At 33.3% G+C, this 23,446-nt stretch overlaps 4 protein-coding genes across 5 annotated transcripts; 2 read left to right on the top strand and 2 right to left on the bottom strand.

The window, feature by feature from the left end:
• On the top strand, positions 11,291–13,244 carry LOC18601487 (tubulin alpha chain). Its single transcript, XM_007032439.2, has 3 exons — positions 11,291–11,840; positions 11,952–12,322; positions 12,409–13,244. The coding sequence occupies exons 1-3, from the start codon at positions 11,513–11,515 to the stop codon at positions 13,060–13,062; spliced, it is 1,353 nt and encodes a 450-aa protein (XP_007032501.2). The 5' UTR covers positions 11,291–11,512; the 3' UTR covers positions 13,063–13,244.
• On the bottom strand, positions 13,378–16,685 carry LOC18601489. Of its 2 annotated transcripts, none has more exons than XM_018120369.1 (2): positions 16,239–16,680; positions 13,378–13,440 (listed from the first exon to the last, which is right to left on the bottom strand). In XM_018120369.1, the coding sequence occupies exon 1, from the start codon at positions 16,670–16,672 to the stop codon at positions 16,268–16,270; it is 405 nt and encodes a 134-aa protein (XP_017975858.1). In that variant the 5' UTR covers positions 16,673–16,680; the 3' UTR covers positions 13,378–13,440; positions 16,239–16,267. The 2 variants fall into 2 exon arrangements, with proteins under 2 accessions (XP_017975858.1, XP_007032503.2); XM_007032441.2 differs by lacking the exon at positions 13,378–13,440 and adding an exon at positions 15,865–16,081 and having other exon boundaries at positions 16,239–16,685.
• LOC18601488 (transcription factor ILI4) lies at positions 14,180–14,960 on the top strand. The gene is made up of 2 exons (XM_007032440.2): positions 14,180–14,570; positions 14,715–14,960. Exons 1-2 carry the CDS (start codon positions 14,460–14,462, stop codon positions 14,856–14,858), a joined length of 255 nt encoding a protein of 84 aa, XP_007032502.1. The 5' UTR covers positions 14,180–14,459; the 3' UTR covers positions 14,859–14,960.
• On the bottom strand, positions 18,267–20,640 carry LOC18601490 (40S ribosomal protein S9-2). Its single transcript, XM_007032443.2, has 3 exons — positions 20,453–20,640; positions 19,390–19,771; positions 18,267–18,692 (listed from the first exon to the last, which is right to left on the bottom strand). Exons 1-3 carry the CDS (start codon positions 20,478–20,480, stop codon positions 18,509–18,511), a joined length of 594 nt encoding a protein of 197 aa, XP_007032505.1. The 5' UTR covers positions 20,481–20,640; the 3' UTR covers positions 18,267–18,508.

Raw genomic sequence — 23,446 nt, forward strand, 5'->3', positions numbered from 1 at the left:
GTTGTTTGTGATTGCATTCAAGGATTTTAAATTCGTTTTTTTATATTATACATAAGTATATATCTATAAGGTTTTAATTACGGGGAAACAAACCTTTGACTGGCTTTCACTTTAAATCCATACCTTGCAAGCTTGTGTGATGTTTGGACCAATGGTCATTATTTGATTCATAGGATTTGATAAAAAAAATTTATTATTGATTTCACTTATCATGTTGATTTGATGGATATGTCATGCTTTGAAATAAATTATGCATAACATTCAATTTATGATTATATTGCTTTTGATCTGTCATGTTTTGCAAATGCATTAAATTGCAATGATTTTCATTTTAACGTGATTGAGATACTCTGGGTAGGGCCTGATACCACACCAAGTTAAGTGTAATCTTTGTGCACAAAGTAATGATTGTTGATTATCGATATTTGATTGTAAAGAGGGACCTGAAACCCCGATTCATATTGAGTGGCGTGAACAGTTCCCATAAGTAGGTAAAAGGGGACCTGAAGTCCTAATTTATATTAGGTGACGTGGGCAGTTCCCACGAGTAGGTAAACGGGGACCTGAAGCCCCGATTTATATATAGTGGCGTGGGCAGTTCCCACGAGTAGGTGATGATGTCTGAGAGAGGAAGCCTAAGAGCTATACTAAACCTACCCAAGGATGATGCTCACTTGTGGATTTTTATTATACAATGCATGGCATTAACACTTGAAATTTACTATTGAATGGCAAGTGAAATTTACATATTCATTGGTGATCGATTATTTCACATTTTTATGTTTGAGACTTTTCATTTTATACTTGTCATTGGATTTACTGTTGACTGGATATCGAAGTGAAAAGATTTTCTAGTACCTTAAATACAACCGTTTTCATATTTGTTTATTGGTGATTTATTACTTTTAAGACTTGCAAGGTATAAAAAAAAATCTCTCAGTTTAATGGAGTATGTTTTCTACGCTTACTCTTGGATTTATAAACATTCCATCTTTATATTTGTTTCTCCTCCTCGCCTGCTCATGAGGTCGATGATCACTGGGTCTATGAGACTCGCACCCTTCTTAATTTCCCTTTTTACATATAGGGATCAACCTAGCATGTAATCATCGGTGCATATGGTCCATCGCGGATTAGGTAAAGGCATCTCCTAACCCACTCTAAGTCGCTTCGCTGCCTAGGGTTGTGTCATAAAAAATTTGCTAGATGTTGAAAAATGTGTTAACTTATGACATGAATTGTTAAAGACTTTGTAATTGATATTTAATTGTTATTATTTAGAATGAAGTAAACAGTAGTACAATTATTATTATTCATTTACATATGTGAATATATATATTTAATGAATCTAACGGGAATCTCAAATGAGGTTTGTTCGAGACTTGGGGAAATTTCTCGGAAGTCTCGAACGCCGGTAGCAACCTAGGAGGGGTCGTTACATATATTGTAAAAAAACTAAAGAAATGTATATCCCAACAATATAAAAAGTCTTTGTTCTTTTTAGTCGGTTTGCATCCTTATGTGACAAAACTAATTCTTCTCTTCATCTACAACATTATAGATGAAAGTTTCACCAATATTCATCGTTCTTAACACCTCACTCTCCTATCTCAATTCTTCATTCTCCATTTTCATCTCATATATTAGAAATTTAGTCTTTTATGTCATTTTTTTCATTGTGCCACTAAAAAAACCCTACAATCTGTTACTTACAATCAAAATATCATTGTAAATCTTTAAATACTCAAATACAACAAACACTGACAAGTACAAAAAACAACAAAAGAAAATTTACCTTACTTAGGGCTAGGGTGAGTAAAACCAAACCAGATCAATTATCCGTCTAAACCAAATGCGATTTGGGTAAAACTATTCAGTCTAATTGACCCATTGGGTGAATTGGTCCAAAACGTTTAGTTCAATTAATTTTTTGGTCGGTTCTCGATTTAAAAATTTTTGGACCAATCCACCCAAAAAACCAAACTAATTTTTATATATATATTAGTATGTATAATATTTTTTTATATATTAAGAAGAATTGATGTAACCTTAATTAATAATATACTAAAAATATATTAGTTTGTTATATGTATGCATACAAATTATAATCATAGCAATTTAATATTAACTATATTTATTTATTTATAAATCTATATTAATATGAAATTACTTATATATTTCAAAGGATATAACTTATATATTAAATTATAATATCTAACAGTAAATATCCTACATATTAATGTGTTATAATTATTACACCTTAACAATGTTTCATAATATAATAATGTTATGAATATATATATATATATATATAATATATATATAATTGTATAAATATATATATTATATATATAATTTAATTATACATAAGGATTACGATAACTTATAATAAACTGTATTTATATTATTACACTTAATAACTTTATTAGTTATCACCTTAGTTTTTATAACAAATTATTTATAATTAGTTATTATTTATACAAAATTTTGATATAAAATATTACAACATATAAATTGTGTCATTTAATTTCACATATCTAATAAAGTAATATATTATATCTATATGTATTTAACTTATACATAAACATTACTATAACTTATAATAAAATTTATTTATATGATTACACTTAATAAATTTATTAATTATTAACTTAGATTTTATAATATATTTTTTAGAATTTGTTGTTTTTTATACAAACTTTGATATAAAATATTATAACATATAAGTTATGTCATTAATTATATATATNATATTTGTATATTTTATAATTATAGATGAAGTTTATAAATTTTAATATTGTAATTTACAAAAAAAAAGTGATAAAATTTTGATCAATTGATCCAAAATCAAACCAATCGAACCAATTTTATGTTTGGTCAATTTGATCTTTCTTTATATTTGATCGATTTTTTAAAAATACTTAGTCTATTTGATCTTTAAGTATGACAGACCAAATCACCCAATGCAACCATTTAGTCCCCCTTATTTAGAACAACTACAAAACCTACTCTTTATGTTCTAATCCTTCTAAGTTGTCCATCTAGAACATTTTGCTTTGCAAAAAACAATAAACTGGTTCTTCTTAGTTCTATTTCAAGTTTAGTTTGCATTTTATTTATTCCGCTTAGATTCTATTGTTTTCTATTTAAAACATATGAAGTGAGGTTGAAGACATTTTCGTAACATAAGAATCGAAATTGATAAATACAGAAGAATGATTTTGGTTTTTTTTTCGTTCAATTTCAGAATCGAAATCAATTTCAACAAAGGATAAAAAGACAAATCAATTTCAACAATAAAGATAAGTAGAATTGGGTTTAGCCTCCCAAATCGATATCCTCAAAAAATTTTACTCTAAATGCATGTTTTAACGAACTAATCAACCTTTGACATGTGGTGACTAATAGGGGAAAGCAGCCACATCGACAACCAAAAATTCCACGTCATCAACCCTAATTGTATTTTGTAAGTAGCCATTATCTGAAGTCTTTGAGCCTTGTTATATGCCACGTATATAGCAAGTGACAATTGGCACTGAGATAAAAATTTGTGATATTTCTATTATGAGATAAAAATTTGTTTAGGTAAAATAGGAGAATAGGGTCTTGTTTGAGTACAAATAAACGATAAAAGAAGTTAACTGGGTATGATAAAAATGCATATAACCAAGGTTTATTTTTTTGGTTATTTAAGACATTTTGTGTCATTCTATGTCATGGTTAAAAAACAGTGTCATGAACATACGTGCAGAAATGGAACGCTTTCATTCGAAAGATGAAGGGTACAAATTATTTGCTTTTTTATCAGCATGTCAAGGAGGAATTTAGGCAGTGTTTAAGGATAGGGGAGATGAATCCTTTGACGAACAGAGCAGAGCAATAGGATGGGGAAATTGCCACGTCATGGAGAAGTAGGTAAGGTGGCTAAATCAAATAAGAAACTTTTCCCCTTCTCATCACCTCAATTTGCAACCTTTTTAGAAAACATGTCACAATTGAAAATGTAACTCTACATCAGCACCCGCCCGCTTGTACAAACGTATGCTCGCCAATCGTGCTTCATGTCACATCCAGGGTGAAATCAGAAATCATTTGGTGCTTTTTGGGATCAAAATCAAATCATATCACTCTCAATCTCAAATTTAATTGCTTGCCTTGCTGGGCTAGACCAGAGCTCAACCTGCTTGCCTGCTTCTGCTTGCTTCTTCAGCCCATTGTTCTGATGACTCACTTCAGGCCTAACCAGCTTTGGGTGGCCCAAAAAATTGCTTCTAAGCTCGTTTTATATATATATATATATATATATATTATGGAAAAAATTTAAAACAATTTATACCATTCTAGGTCAAGCTATGTTTAGACAGGATGCAAATAAACATGTAACAATATTATAAGAAGGAAAGATAGCCGAAATCTTCTGGAAGTTTCATAAAATTGCAGCACTTTGAAGAAAACATTTAGCTTTGATTCATGTCTCTAAAAATTGCATGCTTTCAAAATCCAGAGTATAAGAAGCCATACAAGTAGAAATAGGACTGTCTTACTCATAATTCCATAACTTTTTGTGGCCCGAACAGGGAATGCCCGTTTCATGGTCTTATAAATAACGTTTGTATTAGTGACAAAAACTTCCAAATAGGAAAAGAAAAGAAAAATAAGCTAAGGAAAAGGGTCGACAGCCTAAAGGTTTAAATGGCCCCTGTGGCTTCCCAATGCTTCCCTCAGTAATATTATTGAATTGCAAAGTTTCCCTACAATTGTAGGGATTGGTTTAACCCCACATTGCAAAGCTTAACCATGGAATTGTTGAATTCTAAAATGATATGCTTAGCATCAAACAAAGTCAAGCATATTAGGACTTCAACTAACCTTTAATTAATGTAAAATAATAGGAAACTATTTTATATTATATGATGATCCTGTTTTGTTTGTCGTCTTGATTATATCAAAAACTAAACTATCCCATCAAATTATCTTATGATTTTGTCGTCGTTCTCTAATAATATGATTTTTTTATCTAATTAATTAACATGTATAGCGTCAAACATAGTCATTAGTCAAACATATTAGGACTTGAACTAACCCTTAATTATTTTAGTGTCAAATACTAATAAATTAATTACATGATAAGCCTGTTTCACCTATCATCTTGTTTATATAATAAAGCCTAAACTATCCATTCAAATAAATTATGGAACGCTTTGTTTTTCTCTAATAATTTGACTTCTTGTCCAATATTTGATATTAATCCATGTGACAATGCTTAAGAAAGTTAAGGGCACTGACAAACGGGAGAAGTTTTGATGAACAAAGCTTCTTAGCTTAATTCCTAGTAACCAAAAAGTTAATGATAAACTAATTAAGAAGATGCTTGGTGATAAAAAGTCAGATCAAGGTCACAAAGAGGAGGAAGATGGTCGGCTAATCTTTCAGCACATGAATGTACTTGTGTGCTTCCTTTGGCCCCCAATGGCTCCAAAGTTAGGGTTAAAAGTTTTATTATCAGTGATATAATAAAAACAAAGCCAACTTGTTTTGGAGCCATAAGGATTTATAAATGAGATGAAGTGGCTTTGGTTGTGTTGTAGGCTCTTTTGGGAACATTAGATCCGTTTTGGTGAGTGGTTTTGGTCCTAGTTTATGTTTTAACAACAATTCGTACTATGTAGGCATGTGATATGCTTCTTCCAAAATAATGTGTTTAGGTTTATCTTCAGATGTTCTCGTGTAGCTTCGGTATGTGCATTAACAATCCTTCAATCCGTTCTATCAATCTACAATAATAGGTTTTTTGGATGACGAAAAGTATTTTGTGACTAAAATTTTTTGTACCAACGTCACTACGCGATAAAAACTAATAATATCTATGATTAGATTATTAACAAAATAAAGAATTGAATTCGAAATTATGTCTCGTTTCATGTCAATTTCTTTTTTTAGAGTATTGAATGCATATAAGTACAAGAATTTTGTTTCAAAATCTGAAAAAAAGGGTAATTTTTTTTTTCTTTTTTGATCTTCATGAAAGAAGGTCAGATACGTTTTTAAATGGAGCCCTCTTGCCTGATGACTTGGTTTTGATCACAAGTATTGTGCAAGTCTAACTGGAAGCTGGAGTTGCTGATAGCTACAAATTGTCTTTCATAATAAAATAGAAAAAAGAATAGAACCAAAGCTTGAAGCTAGGAATGGCATTGTTTGCAGCAGAAAGAGAAGTGATGGACCACAGTCAGGGTCTAAGCTCGTGGTTCAAAAGTTTATGGACCGCATATAGGAGTTTAGGCTTAATTAGCTATAACTTTGTATAAAATAAGATTGTTGAAAATTTGGTTGCTGAGCAATCCCAACTAATCCACGATCATTTGCTTTATTGTTGATACAGCTTGATATGGAGAAGACCCCTTAGCTAAAACTGGCCTACACATCTCACCAGTAAACATGGAATGATTAATCAGTCTGCTTTTATTTATTATCTGTTTTTTGGAATACCCTGGAGAGTGCATTCATGTCTCCTTTGAATCAGTCATTGTACCATATCTTTTTCTCTCCTTTCTCATTAAAGAAAAAAAAAAGGCTAAAAGAGGCACAACTAATGCTGGACAATTCTTTTTTGATCTGACCATAACTGTCCTGAAGTTCCATAATAATGAATCTTTTCCTTACAACAAAACTTATCACAGGAAAATAATAGAATTCCCTTTATCTAACCCCAGGGACTTGAGTTGTTGTTGATACCTTGCTTAAACGGGGAAAGGAAGAATGAGTTTTCCTAACAAATTGATGCAAGTACAAAAGAGAAATAATGGCAAAATCCTCATGGAAATCGGTTGGAATGAGTCGTCCAACTCACAGACTTGAGAGTGAAATGATGTGGCGAATTATGGTAGCCATCAACATGAGACTTGAGAGGGGAAAATTGCATCTGCAAACTATGCAGAGGAATTTACTTGGGTCCATCTCCAACAGAGAAATAAAACCCCCATGCAGCTGTCATAATCTTAATTGTTCAACCAAAAGTAGCTGAACCTTTTGGGGCTCTCCGTAAATTACAATAGCAAATAATGAATAATCATTGAACTACATAATTAGGTGACTTTATGACATGTGAAAAGCTTAATTTATGGTAAGTCTCATGAGTGGCTGGCTATTACGCCATGACTTTGAGCAAGGAATCTAATCTTTTTAACAGGCCGTCTGCAAAGGTACGTCAGGCATCCATGTTGGGCTGTACCAAATAGTAAGCATAGAGGACTACGTTATCATATGCATCATTGGGCCTCAATTTACACAGCTACCGAATTGTGTTAGTATTCCTTGATCATTTAACCCTAAAAGGTAGACGTTTAGGTCTTATCTCAAGTCAACATTTTTAGCGTCACTCGGAGCTAGACTTGTAAGAGTATGATTCCAAAGGCTTACTACTCTCGTGTGTCATCCAGCTTTGTGCATCCGCCTAATCCGCAAACTGCCCCTTTTGAACTTTCTGCCAAGGCACTTAAGTTACAGATTAAAAGGGCGGCGTGACAAAGCATACGTATGATAAACATCAATGGCAATGGAGCTAAAAGGCAAAAAGACATCCCCCTACAGTGTTATAATATTCCCTCTTTCTTTTAAATTTGCTACTACTAATTATTAGGCATGGCCGCAAAGTAAGAATCTGCTTTCCACCATGTTCTTGCCATAAACTTGGTTTAGCTGCCTCCAAGAAGGCTGTACAAGTGAGCTGTTCCCTCCTCACAAAGGAAGCATGGGTTTTTAGCTTCCAGTCAAACCTCAAGTATTAGATGAATCTAGCATGCAAGTGAAATGGCTTGTAGAAGGAGTTTAGGGCATTTGTACGAATTTTAACTCATTTTATTTTGTAACATTCCAAATCTAAATATCACTTTGATGTTTAATTTATAAAAAAAAAAATTGGGATTTAGTTGTTTTCAATTAAGGTGGAGATTTCTTTAGAATCTTTAAGGTGCCTTCCTTTCTCCGGGGGCATGGACTAATGTACCTTATTAACTCATGGACTAACATGATAGTACCTCATTCGGCCCAAAAAAACATTAGAGTACCCATCAGAACACTGGATCTAAACCCAAAGAATTAGACTCATTCAAGGCCCATATAGACAGTACAATGGGAATTGGGCAATCAAAGTGGGCTCTGAGTTTCGTGTTGGGTTCAAAATCCAGCTAAAGCAATAATCATCCTATCGAGAGAAATAACAAAAGATCTTTTACCCATTTCCCAACCTAACAACGTATTTTACATTCACAAAGTTAATAAATTTAATGAAAATTAATAAAATTATTTTTATATCAAATAATAATTAGAACAATTAACAATCAAATTAATTACAATTTTTTATGTTATTATTATATACGTTAGAATAATATAAAATGCTTATATCATTATAAGTATATATATTAAAACATATGTTATAATAGGTTTATATTAGTATATATGTTACAACTTATAAATGATTTATTTGTAAATAGGGTAATTTGGTTAACCAAAAAAAGTTTTTGAAATATTTATTTTTGAATTAATTTGAACCAAAATTTTTTGTTTAATTCAAACAATTTAGGATAAAATATCCTTATCTCTCTAAGTTTTGATCGAAATTATACAGATATCCATTAGTTTTCAAAATGGACACACTGCCCTACAAAGATATTTTTCGCTGAACACGTAGGTCCAACCATTAGTCAATTATTAGTATTTTCGTCAATTTGCTGATGTGGCAAGGCTAAAAAGGTAAATTTACCCTTGATTAATTTTTAAAATTACTATTATATAATTTTATTTTTTATTTTTTTATTAATATAAAAAAAAACTCTCAAGAAGGGAGCACCGGAGCTCCCTTTGGGAACCTGATTTGGGGATCCCTAAGTAGAAGTGAGCAATCGGTCGATTTCAACCATGTAACTGACAGAAACCAACGTAGGCGACCACAACCAACTCGATTTTTCAATGTCGGTTGTGGTGTCGTTTTAACCTACAATGAAGGGCGTTAATCAGCTCGATCACTAGGGACACTTCAGCCCCACCTAAGCTGATCGAAAAACCAAGCCATCAATTGAAATTCCCTTTGTACCCTCCTTCATCCCCCTTTTTTCTTATTTCCCCTCCCTGATTTTAATATTTTCTCAACAAATCAACCCCTTTTGAAACCCTAAAAACCTTCTTCCTTGCCTTGATCGGTTGATCCTTCCGTTGCGGAGCCTTTGTTGCTGTCTCTAGTGACTCTCCTACTAGTGCCGACATTGTCTTTTTCGCCACCAGTCATCTCTTGCTAAGTTGTTGTCATCTCATCTTTAAGGTATATTTTTCTCATGGTTTCTCTTAACACTTAAATCTCATGTCTTGCTGATGTTTGATGTTGAGTTATTGCTTTGGAGTGCTTTCTTTGGATTATAGTGCTGTTATTTGGATTATAGTGATGGTATTTGCTGTTACAGTTAAAAAAATATTTTTTTTATTTTTAATAGTATTGTATAATTTAAATATTAATATTTTAATTTAATTTTTTAAAGTTAAATATTAATATTTTATTTTTTAATATTTTAAGTTAAATATTAATATTAATCAAACTTATACTTATAACCTTAATATAAAAGCGTTTTTGTTGTTCTCTAAAAAACTTATACTTACAAATTTTTCCATGATTTTAACATTTTTGGGCCATTTAAGCTTAAGGCCAATGCACCCTCCAATTGACCAAAACCGATGATGGTTTCGATTGACTAGTTTTTCCTTATAACCTGTTAGTTTCGTTCGACCATAAGGAAAGATCGATTTCGACGGTTTTGGTTTATCCTGAAATCGAAACATACCGACACTTACCCTTATCCTTAAGGGAGCACTAGGGGGAGTTCGATCAGGGCTCTTTTTTTTTTTTTAAATATTTTAAAAATATAATAATAATTTTTTAAATTAATAAAAAAAGAAAGGATATTTTAGATTTTTTCCTAATATCTGTTAATAGTGTTTACATTTTTGAGACAGAGTATCTATTTTAAAAACTAATGGACTTATTTGAAATTTTGATTAAAACTTAAAAATTAGAATTTTTACCCAAAAATTTAATACATACCTAAGCTCAATCCAAAACATACATGCCTCAGCCTAATATGAAAGAAACAAATTAGCATAGGTGGTTCACTATTTGAATTTCAAAATTTCAACCCCTAATGACATGTTTGGTTCGCGGAATAGATAAGAATATAATAGAATAGTTATTATGTGATAATAGAATCGAATAAGTATTACGTAGTTTGGTATGATGAATGAAATAGAATAAGAATAATTATTATGACTTATTACAATGTTTGGTTGGTAACAATAGCTTTGAAATAAGAAAAGAATAAAAAATAAAAATACAAAAATACCCTTTATTATATATATTATTTATTTTTATTTTATGTTTTAAATATTAATAATTTATAATNTAATTAATAATATTTTATTTATAATTTAATATTATTTGGATTAAAATATTAATAATTTTTATTTTTTATTTATACTCATTAAAATTTAATATATTAATAATTTAATAAATAAAACATTAATAGTTTAAAATATTAATATTTTAAAATTTACAAATAATTTATTCTTTTTTATTCTATTTTTTCCCTTTTTCTTTTTCATAGGTCGGTCGCCGAAAAGGTGATTGGTGTAACAAAACGCCGATCTGGCGCACCATGTGGCCAGATCTAGCCACTATGGCGCCAGATCGGCGTTTCCCCGCAACTGGATCTGGTCGTGGAGTGCTAGATCCAATCGTGGGATCTGGTCGAGAAGCACCAGATTCGGTGCTTCCATCGATCAGATCTGGCTGGATCTCCGTTGAATGTTGTCTGAAAGGACTAGATCGACGCTTTTCGACCATATTCGGTCGCTATCGCCATCGCCAGTGTTGAGTTCCAATTAGAGAAAGAATGAGAGAGGAAAAAATGTGAGAAGAGAGAGAGAAAAAAGGGAAAATGGGAAGAAAAAAAATATTTATAGGCCTAGGGTTGAAATATTTTTAAGTTATAAGGAGTATTTTAGTCATTATATATTTGAAAGTTATTCAATGTCTCATGGAATAGATATTACCGAGAGAGAAAGGAATAGATAAAGCTAGCTTTTAACCTATTTGATGGAATTGTTATTTCTGCGAAATTGTTATTCTGTGTCTCAATTTTATACCAAACAAAAGTATAAGAAAGGACCGAGAATAGAAAGGGAATAGCATAGTTATTCTTCGTACCAAACGTGCAGTAAGGGTCTGGTCAGATAGCTGGATCCCCCCGCCAATTTCCTTATTCAAAATTTCTAGCCGTTTTCAGCCACATGCCTACCTTTAAATCCCAAATTTATAGCCGTTTCAAAGGGTTCATTTTCCAATCCATTTCTTTTTATAAGTCCCAATATTTCTCCTATTCATTCACTCCTTTTTCTTGCCGCAGGCGTCTTTGGTACCTTCATTCTGCTCTCTGAAACTGAACAATCTTTTTACAGCTAACAACCAAAAATGAGAGAGTGCATCTCAATCCACATCGGTCAGGCTGGTATCCAAGTTGGTAACGCCTGTTGGGAACTCTACTGCCTTGAACATGGCATTCAGCCTGATGGACAAATGCCAAGTGACAAAACAGTTGGAGGCGGAGATGATGCTTTCAACACATTTTTTAGCGAAACTGGAGCCGGAAAACATGTCCCTCGTGCCGTGTTTTTGGATCTGGAGCCAACTGTTATCGACGAAGTTAGGACCGGGACTTACCGCCAATTGTTCCACCCCGAACAGCTTATTAGTGGCAAAGAAGATGCTGCCAACAACTTTGCCAGAGGCCACTATACAAGTAAGAAAATAGTGCTTCTTTGATCATTGATTAATGAGATATATTGAGAAATGTTTTCCCAATTTCCGTTATATCCTCTGAACTAACTTGGACTGCATTTTTTTTATGCAGTTGGCAAGGAAATAGTGGATCTGTGCCTTGACAGGATCAGGAAGCTAGCCGATAACTGTACTGGGCTTCAAGGGTTTTTGGTATTCCATGCTGTTGGTGGTGGAACTGGATCTGGTCTTGGCTCTCTGCTTCTTGAAAGGCTTTCTGTGGACTATGGCAAGAAATCGAAACTCGGGTTCACTGTCTACCCTTCTCCTCAGGTTTCTACATCTGTTGTAGAGCCTTACAACAGTGTTCTGTCAACCCACTCCCTCTTAGAGCACACTGATGTTGCAGTGCTCCTTGATAATGAAGCTATCTATGATATTTGTCGAAGATCTCTTGACATTGAGAGACCTACTTACACCAATCTCAACAGGCTCGTTTCTCAGGTATACAATTTGGATTTGGAATTTCTTTTCGAGTTTATTGGCCTCAGGTATACTTGTAGTATTGATAATGTTTTAAAATTTTCCAGGTTATCTCATCCTTGACTGCATCGCTGCGATTTGATGGTGCTTTGAATGTAGATGTAACAGAATTTCAGACCAATTTAGTCCCATACCCTAGAATCCATTTCATGCTTTCTTCGTATGCACCAGTTATTTCTGCTGAAAAGGCCTACCATGAGCAACTATCAGTAGCAGAAATCACAAACAGTGCTTTTGAACCATCTTCCATGATGGCCAAATGTGATCCGCGCCACGGGAAATACATGGCCTGCTGCTTGATGTACAGAGGTGATGTGGTGCCCAAGGATGTGAATGCTGCAGTGGCAACAATCAAGACTAAGAGGACCATCCAGTTTGTGGATTGGTGCCCAACCGGGTTCAAATGTGGTATCAATTACCAGCCTCCTACCGTGGTGCCAGGTGGCGATCTGGCCAAGGTTCAAAGGGCAGTTTGTATGATTTCTAACTCAACGAGTGTTGCTGAGGTGTTCTCAAGGATTGATCACAAGTTTGATCTGATGTATGCCAAGCGAGCATTTGTGCATTGGTATGTCGGTGAGGGTATGGAGGAAGGTGAGTTTTCAGAAGCTAGAGAGGACTTGGCTGCTCTTGAGAAGGATTATGAGGAAGTTGGTGCGGAATCTGCAGAAGGGGATGAAGACGAAGGCGATGAGTACTAGGCGTCTGTGTTAGTGTGGAGAGAGGATAGTGTTATTCTGCCAATGGACTCATTGGTTATTTTGCCTTGTTTCTTCTAGTATCAAAAGACAAGTTTTAATCAATGTTTCCTTTAATGTCTGCTCAAATGTGGAGGTTAAGTAATAAAGTGAAGCTGGGATTTGCGATGTTGCTTGAACTTACAGCAAGTTCCTTAATTGTACTAATTTATAGACCTGAAAAGTGATAGCAAGTTGAGAAAAGAAGAAACAGGCTCTGTCAAAACAATGATCAGTAACAAAAAATAAGGAGGGAGAAAAGAGAATGATGAACCTCATGCGAGACAAAATGATCAGATTTAAGCTTCAGCTTCCCCTCCAAGTCATTTGTTGTCTCAGATACTACAGAACGATTTAAGATTCAAAGTCATTATTACCTACTACTTCCCAACAATCAAGCAGTTATTCTGCATGTGAAAAATTATTGGACTGATTTGATCATGCACTCTGAATAAAAAAGAGTGCCACTATCACATTTTCAACATGTTTGGGCTGATTATTGCCTTGAGCGCACATACTTTGAATTGACTTCACTATCATGTATTATTATTTGGAATAAAAATCCCTTGAGGATGTCATTTTATGAGATTGTAACCAGTATGTATGCATGCACATTCAGCATATTTTACCTACAATATTTGTATATATATATTCTTGTAGCAGAAATAAAATACAAGCTTTATTATATGACATAAATAAGTAATCCTCTATTCTACCTACCAACAACAAATAAAACGGATTAATGAATCCACACTTAATTATTCCAAGACCACTAGCAAAAATACTCTTGCATTTAACAACTACCTTAAATAATTATCAATGAGTACTTGATTTTTTTTCTTTCTTTCTTTCTTTGTTTTTTTCGTGCATTAACTTATTATTTCTTATCTTATGGGTCGAAAATTACTTCCAAACAAATTGTTATTACCGACCAAGAAACCTATTATAATAAATTCACCGAAAACCTATCAATAACTTGCTGAATCTTGGAGTAAGTCAAGAGCTACACTCAAATATTATTAGTTATGCAGAAGGATTATGTTGTATTATTGCTAAAATAGTTAATCATTTGGTCAATTGCATACGCATGGTAATAGTGTTCTGGAGTCAAAGACTAAAAAGCCCGAATAATTCAGGGACAAACTGGTCCAGCAGATTTTGGACAAATGGGCCCTAACCCATATATGTCAACAGATATCTTGGTTGATATGCTTTCCACCGAATGTCGCCCACCTTCTACTCCATACACCATCTATAAAAATACTACTGCTTGTTTGCCATTGCCATTACCCCCTCTAAACTAAACAAGAGACAACGTCCCCTCCTCCCCCCTCCCTCATACACCCCCACTCTTCTTGTCAATGTCTAGCAAAAGATCAAGTGCCCGAGCAAATGAAAATAATGAAGATTTTAGCCTCAAACTTGGGGAGTTGTTGTCGACTAACAAGAAGAAGAAAAGAAATGCAAGTAAGGTAAGAATCAACAATTTCTCCGCACTTGTTCCAAATAATAAAAGTTGAGAAGGAAGATGCTTAACAAATTAGTCTCATAGCGCAACATCAAAGTTGTGGTTCTGTTTAATCACTCCACCTTGTTGTATTCATTCTTATTTGCAGCTTCTGGATAAGACATGCAGTCATATTAAGAGGCTTAATGGAGAGGTTGATGATTTAAGCAATCGAATATCGGAGTTAATGGCTTCTCCAGACACCAATAAGAGCATTAAAGCAAACATCCTTACACAACTTCTCCAACAATAATCTCTGCAAATTTTGCTCTTAGAGTAAAATATATATACATACATATATGTTTCGGCTCATTGTAAGATACATATTTATGTCAGTCTTTGTCTTTGGGTTGTTCCTTGTTGTTTCCATCCAAGGGCACAAGAAGCAAAAAGGCTTACATGTTTTTCTCTTTTTGGGTTCTTTTTTCTTGTGCCCCCCATGTTTGATCTTTAATTCCTAATACAGTACTACTATACAGGGTTTGTTGGTTGATAAGTTTGCTTGGCAGAATAATAATTTTCTTGATTTTAGTGTGGGAGGTAGCTAGATATAGACAAAGGTCACCACTTAGTCCTCAATAATTTAGGAGTAATAAATATTTTCTTGGCTCATTTTGACTTTATGCTAATTGATACAAAATCAGGTCATTTTCCATGAAGAGAGCAAGGTCTTTTCGTTGTTTTTAAACTGTTAATGAAGTCTATGCAGACATCATTATTATCTTGTATTTTCACTAACTGCTTCCTTGGACTACAATATCATTACACATTATTGCACTTGTGAAAATATTGCATAAGGCAAAATCTATAATAATTAGGATTACTACTATTATTACTCTATATGCAGAGGTAAAAACTTACAACTTAAGATTAGCAACAATAACAATGAGAAATTCATTCCCTACAAGCCAAAATATATCTTTGGAACGGACTAGTAAAAAGAAAGACCAAGCTAAGACATGATGATTACTTTACCCAAATCCAACAACTGACCAACTAATATATATTATCCCTTTTATTAAAAAGATAATAAAGTAGGCTAAATGAGTCAAGATTTATATTGGTACTATAAGATAAACTTCATTTGTTAACTAATGGCTAAAAACCCCATCAATAATTTTATTCTAAACTTATCCAATTTAGATGACTAGCATGATTATCTTTTTTATTATTATCTACCAAAAAAGTTATTTATTTATTTATTTATTATTATTATTATGATAAGAACAAGAAACATAGAAAATTTTTACAAGAAAACAAGAGAAAAAGGAAAATATTATTACACTACTTTTTGTTAAGCTGTAGAATGATTCCATCATACATTTGATTATGTCCTGTACATCTTCTAAGCCCTAATTAAGAAATCACAACTAAAGCTTAATTTTAAAAAAAAAAATCTTCAAGCCTTTCCAAACTAAGCTAAAAACTGCAACTCTTCCCCCACGCTAGTCTACCTTACCCTTCTCTTAAAACTCCCTGCCATTCAAGATTACCATAAAAGAATATAAATCAGTTTTACGAGAATCTAATAACAATTCAGAATGAAAGAAGCTTCTCAGCATCCAAACAGATCAAGACATTTTAAAAAAATGGAAAACAAGAAAGTTTAAACAGAACCAACAAGAAAACGAACCTTGATTGATTGATTGATGGAGTGATCGATTAGGTCGTTTCAGTGCAAGGCCTTCTAACGTTATTCTTGCCGCTGAGAGGCGAGCAAGGCAAGATGGGTCTCGAAACAACCAGCACGTTAACACGACGTCGTCGTTTTTCATGAAAATCTTCACCACCTCCTCCACAGACGACGTCGTTCTTATTCTTTTTATCGCCGCCGACAAAATCTTCTCCAAGATGCGATTCTTCCTCTCTTATCCGCAAAATCTGACTATGAACTCTCTCTACTTTCTTCTTCATCTCCATCACCACGGACCTCGGCGACTCCGACTCCGACTCCGGCTCCGCCTCTTCCGTCGACGACTCTCCACTCTCCACCTCCATAACACTCTTCTCCGGCACCTCCTTCTTCAACTCCATGAAGACGGTGGCGTTAAGAGTGATTTTTGCCATGATAAGTTTAAAAGGTGGAAAATTTTTGAGGGTGACGGGGGAATTTATAGGAGGGGAGGAGGAAAATAAAACGGTGAGTTTCGGTGGGGTTTGGCAATTTCTAGTGGGATGACACGTGGCAGAGGAGTGAGAGAAAGGGGCCAAAGGGGGAGTACCTATCACGTGGTTGACTGAGAAGACAAGTCCAAAGGTTCAAAAACCGTTGCCGTTTTATTAGCCAAGGAGTGTTTTGGGTGTCGAGTTATTCGCCACGTCACGAGGGAGGGAGATAATTTTTCGTTATGAGAAAAAAAAATGAGTCCTATTTGGAATGTTTAAGTAATGAGGTGGAGGAAAAAGAGTGGGGGATTAGTCAGTGTCAAATCTTACTTAGCATGCATAATTCAGTAATTGAGGGTGAAATTATTGGGTGGAGTACAGGTGGCATGGAATTAAGAGGAGTGGGATTAGGAGGTAGGCTCGGCTCATGAGGGGGAACAAGTGGCGAGAAAATAGTATTTGGATGTTGATGGTGAGCTAATTTTATGGTTTTGGAGGATTGAGCCATTGCTTTTGGTTGTGGACAACTTTATGTGAATGCACCATCATGTTACTAATAAATTCCAAAAAACTGTCACCAAATTAAATATGATAACAATTATTTTAATTTTGATATACGGTTTGAATCTAATTATTTTTTTGGAGTGACTTTAAAAATGCATTCCTTCATGCATTCATAAATTTAGTCTTGAAATAGTTTATAATTGACAAAGAAAATGGATTTTGCTTAGACTAAGGGATTCTTGTATTAAATAGTGCTTATAGATACTGGAGCATTGCTCTGATCTGAATAAATTCTAGATAGGTTTTGGATAGAAAAGGACTTGGTGGAAAAATCCCATACTCAATTTGGTAGGTAGTCACATGCGAATCATGATGCCATTACGACGCGGCTTGCAAGAGACAGGGTTGGAGACCAAAATGGCCAAACACGATACATTCTTTTCTTTAAATCCTTTTTCAGTAACTGTAAGCCACTAACCAAATCTTTAATGACAATGGCTAGAACAAACTTATTAGTTTGTTTGGTAGATTTTTATCTCATAAAAAAAAATCAGTTTTAAAGAATGACCATCCCTTAAAAATACGAAATAAGTAATATTGACCCCTTTTGATATTGATTACTTCAAATTTCACAAAATAAAACTTCGAATAATTATGCCCAAAAATAACTATACTTGTTATGTAAAATTACTAAATTATAATAAAAAAAACTTTTATTTCTTTAATCACTTTTTCCTTTATTATAAATTATTTTTACCAACCAAATATTAAAATAATATCAAAATTACAACTTCATTTATATATCAAATCAGACATTATCATCTCTATTCTATTCCTAAATAATAACTATTCCAGCCCCTTTTTATTTTTGTTTCATTCCACAAACCAGATGTTCAAAGCTTACAAAAATCCTTAATGCAATTCATTACATGACAATTATGTCACTCAAATTTGGTAGTGCTAAGATGCCATGAATTCTTAATTTATCCCGATATACAACAAGCCTCAGATAGCCACTTGATTAAGATTTTGGGTAAACTAGACACCAACATTTATCAAAATGGAGCTAAGCTAGTACATATGATCAAAATTAAAATCTTTTAATCTTAAAACAACACAATTACTCAATTAGGTTCAAATCCGGTAAAAACAGAATAGTAAATGCAAAACATATACCAAGATCCACTACAATAAAGGACTGCAAACAAAAATCAAACCATGTCTAACAATGGAGATGGCAAGTTTCAAACATACGGCCTTTTATGGTTCCTAATGGTGGTATTAGCCTAAGGTTTACTCGTCTTCCTCTTCGTCACCATCTCCACCAGCAGCCTTCTTGGCAGCTGCCCTCTGGTTCCTTCTCTTTACCCTTCCAGGGCGACCACCTCCGAATGGACTTGTGAGAGAGAAGTCAATATGCTTTTGAGAGTCCACCCTCACCATGAAAGATGGGATGTTGACCACCTGCCTCCCAACCCTATCAAGGAAACAAGAAACATCAGCATACAACATTTAACAGCATTTACAACATCTTTCAGGCAAAGAAAGAATATGTTTACAGATATATTCAAGTAGGCTAGAAATATGAAACAGCTCAAACAAGACAATGCATAAAAGAACATGCAAAAACATGGGGCAACTATTCACAATTTGCAAGCAAGAAGCCAAAGAGGCATCCTTCTGCCAATACAAAGACACAAGGACACAAGGATCAACAATTACCATAAAAAACACCAATCAACAATCAGTCTAGAGATTTGATGCAGCAACAATTATTGCAAATCTACCTCTAAAAGTCAAGCACATAAATCACATTAGTGTTGGAGCAGAGGGAAGAAGTTTGTAAGTGAAAAAGCCAGACAAACATACTTTTAAACAAATAGTTATGCACATTCATTCAAGGGATAGCTGACACATATAGAAAGTAACAACAATGGAATGAAACATAACAATTAACAGATATAACTCAAGCAGTAATATATCACTGCAGCTTCAATGAATGATCTAATGATCAAACATAAACTCTGTAACCAACCACATAATGCTACCAACTCCAATTTAGCTACATAACACAATACTCTGGTTTATAACCAGACCAATAATATTGGAAATGAACTGCAAATAAAAATAATACAAATCAGGGTTCTTTAAGGCAGGAAATACAATGTCTGTACCTGATATGCCTTTGCCTAATCAGCACACGAGCATGGTGAATTGACTTGGCCATACCAGCCTTGAACACGAGTGTTTGCAAGCGGCGTTCAAGGAAGTTCTCAACAGTCAAAGCCAAGACATAATCGAGCTTGTTCTGGCTCTCATCCAAAAGCCCATGCCTATTCATCCTACGAAGAAGTGCTTCACCTTCAAAAATACGACGAGGGTTCTTCTCATCAAGAGTGAGAAGATCCCTTGCTGCATTTCGGATACGGCTCAATGCATACTGAACCCTCCACAACTCCCTCTTACATCGGAGCCCATACTCTCCTACAAGCCTCAACTCAGCATCCAAACGCTCCTTCTCATATGGACGCCTTGGCTTCTTAAAGGTCTTCCCATCTACAACCACACATTAATTTCACCAATAAATAACTAATAATAATAATGCAATAATACTCTAATTCAAATACTTGGGAAGTCAGAGACCAGTAACCTAACCTGAAATGAGCATAAAACAATTATACAGCTTGATTCTTTTGATTTTAGCAGCCAACTCAACAAAAAGGCAAAAACCCATAAAACTAGACAAGTATTTTTATCAATCACGATTCACTACTACCATGATATTAATCAACCAATTATACTATTTTTAGGTGCATATGACCATGTGAGCTACTAAACTGAAAGGAACACTCTCCCACCCAGCCATCTCCGAGATTTAAACCCCAGGCCTCAAAGTTGGAATCTTTCGAAAGGTTAAGCCTAATGCTCTCTGATTTACCAAAAATCGTCCCAATTAAGTAAATCAACAAGTAGCAAATAGATCAAAGCGACTAATAACTAAAAATACAGCAAAATCAAAGCTAAAGATAATTTCAAACATTCTTAACTATATTAAACAAAATAAACCCAGCTACACGATTGGCTAAAAATGAGAACAAAAATATTGTAGCAGCCAAATAAAATACCCATTCGTGAAAACCAAAAACAATAAACAATTAAAAACGAAAATAATTGAGAAAAACAAAATCTTTGTCTACACATTCTGTTGAAACTAAAGATTGGAAGAAAAAACCTTACAGTTGCGATAGAAACTGACGTGAACCATAGCAGCGTTGGCTTCTCGTAGCGAAGCGAAAAGGGCGGAGAAGGAAGAAGCGGAACTAGGGCTGAAGACGGAGGTGTGATCACTTTATATAGGAAACCCTAAACCCTAATATTTCCTCTTCGTTTTGAATAGGCTCCTGAAAGGTTGATTTGGGCCTATTGGGTCTTTAATATAGTGGAGCTAAGAAAGATAGGAAACGAAAGAAAGAAAAAAAGGAAGTCAGCTTGTTCTTTAGACCAAAAGCCCAAACTTTGTTTTGTCCTCTGTGATTCAACAACTGAGACATTAAATGGAAGGAAAATAAATCCAATTAAAAGAAGACAAAAAGTACTCTATTACAGGATAATTATGAGTATTTGATCCGATTATATAAGATTATAGTATTTTATGATTAGATTTGGGTAGTAATTTCACAACCCTATCAAGTTCAGGTATCATTTTTTGGGTATCCGATACTTGAACCTGATTACATTTCTTTAATTTTATGTAATTAAAGATAAACTTATATTATTAATTAAATTAATTCATAAAACTATGATTATTAATTAATTTGTAATATCTTTTAATACATGTACTCTATATATTGTGTTAATTTATAAATAATATAATAATTATTATATATACTTTTAGTATATATACTTTAATTATAAATATATTTAATTTCTATTTTATATTACTGTTACAAAAATTATAACTTATAAAATTATTAATTATAATATATATATATTTGTTTATATAAACTTATAAAATATATCCTTAAAAAGAAGTAGTGAGATTAGTATAGTTTTAGAATTTATTTTTTAAAATTTCATATAATTAAAGACAAACCCTTATAGTTAATTAAACTTGTAGTGTTGTTCAAGTTGTAGTTTGAACATTTGCTTTTAGTTATTTAAGTTGACATTTGCGATATTTGTTTTTGATTATTTAAATTTAAATTTTATTATTTGTGTGCTTTCATAAATTTAATTATTAGTGAATTATATGGAATATGAATGAAAATATTATTGTATATAAATACAGGTACAGATTCGGATTCAGGTAATTAAGTACCCATAAAGAGCATTTCAATAATTTTTTTACATAATCAGATTTTCAAATGGGTTTAGATAATTATTAAGCAGTGGGTATGTATTAGGGTTCGGGTTAGGATAGTAAATTTAAAAATATTCGGATAATTGTAGGGTTCGGATACCTCATTTATTAATCGAGTTTGGGTTCAAGTATCACAAAATTAACAACTACCTTACCCATTAACACGTCTAAATCCAATAAATGAAAAATTAAATGCTAAAATAATGTTATAAAATGAAAAGCTTTCAATTATTGTATTGCTGCACCAAGATTATGGATGCAACATGAAGAAGACGTTACAAATAACGATTAAGTAAATATAATAAGACAACAGTTGAAACTTCTTGAACCTATACTCAACTGTTCAAGATGCTTATCATTTTGCAATATTCCATCTAGTAAAATTAACAACTCAAGTAAGACAAGTGAAATTCATTAGAGACCCAAGCCTATAGGGCATACAAGTAAATTTATTACAATTTTTATATAAAAAACTTTTCCTATGCTTTGTATCTCTGGGTAATTAATTTGCAAAGCTCATAGAAAACTCAGATTTAGTGTTTGTTGATATTGGAGGATATTCTTGATTATGTTTTTATATAATTACCAAAAAGGTTTAGATGCCTTAGATGTTTGAATTTGTCACGACCCGGCACTCCCTTTGAGCCCGTGACAACCGTCGCGAAGTCTTAGTAAACATTCATTACTCGATATGTCAACCAAAATCTCACAAGGCTCTTGCATCAGTTTTCCACTTCCCCAGTGAGCAATAGTTACTAAACATCGAGTTTTAAGAGAATATAAACTATTTTAGATCGAAAACAATCAAAATAAAATTTTCGCCACACAAGGGTATTTTGGTCATTTTTACTTGAAAATTTCAAAACCTGTATCCATTTCCGATTAAAAATAAATTTTTGTAATCTAAATCATCCATTTGGAGTGAAAAATTGGCTAATTAGACTAAATAAAAATATTTGATAATATATTTCATTTTCTTATAAAATAATTTTTATAGAACTATGCATAAATAATTTTTGTAGCGTAAGAACAAAATAAATTCATACACATAGTGATACAGTAAACCAGGTATTCAAAATTATCCTACAGTGACATATGGACCCCGAGATAACCAAAAGTGTGCAAGAATGTAGACCTACGATTTCCAAGGAAGTAAGTCCAACAGAAATCCTTGATGAAATCAACTGCCTACAGATTATCCTGAACTTGAAATGGTTAAAAAAGAAAGGGTGAGTTTTCATAAACTCAATGAGTAAACAAAATCCGTCATTAACATCTAAAGTCGAGTAAATAGAGACAGTTAACTTTTCATCATATCATAATCCATAATATTTTGTACTTGTTTCAAATCATATTAAACAACACATTTCATTATAATACACATCACGACTTATGATTTTCTTAAAAACTTGGCTCGTGTCAAAAATCATACTTGGTGATACCTTGACCGAGGCATTCAATTGAGTCCGCCAAGGTTATTAAGTTAACAACTACTCATAAAAACATAGTTTAACCATCTCTTGGCGTTGGCAGAGTTCATCTTCAAGTGGTGGCTCGGCGTGAAGTGAACTCTATCATACCTTAGGAGATATCCTTCGCGCCTTTCCTACTAAGGTAAATATAACGGGGTTTACCGTGCCCCTCTAATAGGCTGGTCCATGGAAACTCGCCTACTGCAATGACTAATTAAATAACCCACCAATCAATAAAATTTTGACAGCATAACGTGGCTAACATAATACTACCCAACCTGTCAAAGGAAAACAAACAGTTTATATATTTCACAACCCAAAAACCCAGCCACATATGTCATCACGTATCAGTTCATAAATCATCAATTCCAAACGTAGGTACGTAAACTTAAATATATA

This window comes from Theobroma cacao, chromosome 4 (genome assembly GCF_000208745.1).
Source record: "Theobroma cacao cultivar B97-61/B2 chromosome 4, Criollo_cocoa_genome_V2, whole genome shotgun sequence".
In the NCBI taxonomy this organism is placed as follows: domain Eukaryota; kingdom Viridiplantae; phylum Streptophyta; class Magnoliopsida; order Malvales; family Malvaceae; genus Theobroma; species Theobroma cacao.

Bases quoted from the DNA above. Each gene is read 5' to 3' on its own strand.
- LOC18601488 (XM_007032440.2), top strand. From the start codon at position 14,460: ATGTCTAGCAAAAGATCAAGTGCCCGAGCAAATGAAAATAATGAAGAT. The intron at 14,571-14,714 runs GTAAGAATCAAC...TCTTATTTGCAG, and splicing joins AGAAAAGAAATGCAAGTAAG to CTTCTGGATAAGACATGCAG.
- LOC18601490 (XM_007032443.2), bottom strand. From the start codon at position 20,480: ATGGTTCACGTCAGTTTCTATCGCAACT. The intron at 19,772-20,452 runs GTAAGGTTTTTT...GTGTGGTTGTAG, and splicing joins CGTCAGTTTCTATCGCAACT to ATGGGAAGACCTTTAAGAAG. The intron at 18,693-19,389 runs GTACAGACATTG...TTTCCTTGATAG, and splicing joins ATTAGGCAAAGGCATATCAG to GGTTGGGAGGCAGGTGGTCA.
- LOC18601489 (XM_018120369.1), bottom strand. From the start codon at position 16,672: ATGGCAAAAATCACTCTTAACGCCACCGTCTTCATGGAGTTGAAGAAG.
- LOC18601487 (XM_007032439.2), top strand. From the start codon at position 11,513: ATGAGAGAGTGCATCTCAATCCACATCGGTCAGGCTGGTATCCAAGTT. The intron at 11,841-11,951 runs GTAAGAAAATAG...TTTTTTATGCAG, and splicing joins TGCCAGAGGCCACTATACAA to TTGGCAAGGAAATAGTGGAT. The intron at 12,323-12,408 runs GTATACAATTTG...AAAATTTTCCAG, and splicing joins TCAACAGGCTCGTTTCTCAG to GTTATCTCATCCTTGACTGC.